Genomic DNA, 2,537 nt, shown 5'->3' with positions numbered 1-2,537 from the left:
GTAGACATTGAGTTTGGCTGCAGCTGCACACAGTTGCAGCGCCTCCTACAGGAAACTGGTGGAGCTACGCAGAGAACCACGCCGTTCAGAAGCCTTGTTTGGATTCATGTTTTTATAAAACACTGAGGTCCGGACCTCGAGGTCCTCAGTGCTGAGTGAAGCTGAAACTGAGAGGCTGAAGTTTCCAACAAGCAGCTGATCGGTTTTCAGACATGAACGGGTCAAACGGCACAAAGTCTGCAGGAGTTTGGGTCCAGAACCTCCAGAAGAAAACATGACTCAGCGTTCTCAGACTCGTCTCGTCTGTTTGTCCTGCAGAGAAGTGGTTGTGGTCCAGACTGAACCCGTCTGGTAACAAGCCCCCCCCTCGCTCCGGCTTCTCTCTGGCCGTGGGCCCGGCGGGCCGGGCGGTTCTGTTCGGTGGGGTTTGTGACGAGGAAGAGGAGGAGACACTGGAGGGGGACTTCTTCAATGACGTCTTCCTGTACGACACGGTGAAGAACCGCTGGTTCTCCGGCCTGCTGAGGGTGAGAACGCCGCAATGAAGTTCTCCTTTCTGAGGAACGACACTTTTAAAAACTGCTCTGAGCGTCTAAAAAACTTCAGTTTGATTTGTTTCTGTTTCTCTTCAGGGAACCAAAACAGAGAAGAAGAAACAACGGCGGGGGAGGAAGGGTGGAGCAGGAGACAAAGAAGAGGAGAGGAGCAAAGAGGAAGAGGCGGGACCCCAAGGCCCGACGGAGGTTATCAAGGAGGTCGTCACGGAGGACGGCACGGTGATGACCATCAAGGAAGTGATCCCGGGTCCTCAGGAGGAAGAGGAGGAGGAGGAGGAAGAGGAGGAAGAGGAGGAAGATGGCAAGATGACACCCACACACATAAATTTAATCGGGTTTGGAAGAACGGAAACAAACTTTCAGTTTTGCTGGGCAGGTTCTGCCTCGGCGCCGATGGTGGAGCCGTGCCCGCGGTCCAGCGCCATGGCGACGGTTCGTCAGGGGAAGCTCTTCCTGTACGGCGGGATGTTCGAGGTGGGCGACCGCCAGTTCACCCTGAGTGACTTCTACTGCCTGGACCTGCACAAGATGGACCAGTGGGAGGTTCTGGTGGAAATGGACCCGAGTGAGTCGGCCCATCAGAACCAGCCATCGTACCACGGCGTATTTGGGCCGGTATTAATAAAAAGGGGTAGTGTGGCGGGATTCAGAGGAAACATGTTGGAGAAAACTCCTTTATGAGTTTACAGCTTTAATAAAGTCTCAGCTCATATATTTATGTATTTAAAGATGGAAAATTTCATCTTTTTCTGGCAAATTTTATGATCTTCCTCCACAAGTTTTCCATATAAACACCTGAGGTTAATTTTTCCTTGACCTTTGCCCCGCCCACCACCGCGCTGTCTTCATCCCAACCGAGGAGTCGTCGTGATTTATGAGTTTATCTCCTCAGAGACGCAGGAGTGGCTGGAAGAGTCAGAGTCCGAGGAGGACGAGGAGGACGAGGCCGGAGGAGCACAAGGAGAGGAAGAGGAGGACAGCGAGGAAGAGGAAGGTGAGCTACAGGTGCACTTTTTTTGACATTTAGTGGAAAAGACCTCCCGGCTCGTCAGTGACCAACGTTACGGGAGCTGTTGGTAAAATTAAATGTTAAATAAGAAGATCTAAATAAACGGGAGAGTTTCTGATTGACGCAGGTGATGAAGAGGAGGAGCACCCCACGGTGCAGGACGGAGAGACGGTGACGGACTACCAGGACCGCACCGAGCAGTACTGGATCGGGCTCGCTCGTGCCAACATGGGCCCCGACGCCAGGGACAAGAAGGTGGCCAAGGTGGCCCTCGCCATGGCTCAGGTCTTCTATGAAGACCGGTAGTGGGACGCCTGGGACACCTGGGACACCTGGGACGCCTGGGACTGTGTGAGACCGTGAGTGGGATCTGTAATCTCAGGATTACTTTAGTATTTTTCATATTAAAGGTGTTTTTTTGGACGTGATTAACCAATTTAACAGAATAAAATGTTTCAGTCAAACTGCAGGTGGGGGTTTTATTTTGAAAGTTTTTTCACTTTGCTTAGTCTCAGATGGTTTAAAACATTTCACCGCCAGCATCTTTCACCCTGATGTTCTGGAAACCTGAAAATTTCATCCTTTTGGTTCAGAACCATCCTTCGATCTTCGTCCCTCCGGGCAGGAAATGAATAACGGCGCTCTGTGTGCCCCCTGCAGACAGCCTGGAGCAACACGGTCACTTTGTCTGGATTTCTGTCTCTTATAGAGGACAGAAGAAGCTGAAGACAGGAGGGGACGTGAGGACAGGACAGTGGGACCAGCAGGGAGTGATGGATGGAGGAGACGGGTGTCAGGAAGACGTCAGCCTCAGTTTGATCCCTCTGTGACCCATTTTATCCTCCGAACGAGGGACGAGAGGAGGCTGATGAATAATAGAGGAGGTGGATGAGAATGAGGCTGCCCTCCTCTCCATCCTCTCCTCTCCTCTCCTCTCCTCTCCTCTCCTCTCCTCTCCTCTCCTCTCCTCT

At 52.0% G+C, this 2,537-nt stretch overlaps 1 protein-coding gene across 4 annotated transcripts in view; it reads left to right on the top strand.

Moving 5' to 3' along the window:
• The window catches only part of klhdc4 (kelch domain containing 4), a 5,699-nt gene extending 3,168 nt beyond the window's left edge, over positions 1-2,531 (top strand). For 2 of the 4 annotated variants that reach the window (XM_017439792.3, XM_037978024.1), the window contains exons 9-14: positions 319-527; positions 633-858; positions 934-1,122; positions 1,450-1,551; positions 1,694-1,925; positions 2,276-2,531. In XM_017439792.3, coding sequence (XP_017295281.1) covers positions 319-527; positions 633-858; positions 934-1,122; positions 1,450-1,551; positions 1,694-1,872 — 905 coding nt within the window. In that variant the 3' untranslated portion in view covers positions 1,873-1,925; positions 2,276-2,531. Of the gene's footprint in view, positions 1-318; positions 528-632; positions 1,123-1,449; positions 1,552-1,693; positions 1,926-2,226 lie in introns of all 4 variants that reach the window. The other 2 variants (XM_025002435.2, XM_025002436.2) reach the window with 2 other exon arrangements.
• The last annotated feature ends 6 nt before the right edge of the window (positions 2,532-2,537 follow it).

This window comes from Kryptolebias marmoratus, linkage group LG11 (assembly GCF_001649575.2).
Source record: "Kryptolebias marmoratus isolate JLee-2015 linkage group LG11, ASM164957v2, whole genome shotgun sequence".
NCBI lineage: Eukaryota > Metazoa > Chordata > Actinopteri > Cyprinodontiformes > Rivulidae > Kryptolebias > Kryptolebias marmoratus.
This window is presented reverse-complemented; position numbering and strand designations above follow the sequence as displayed.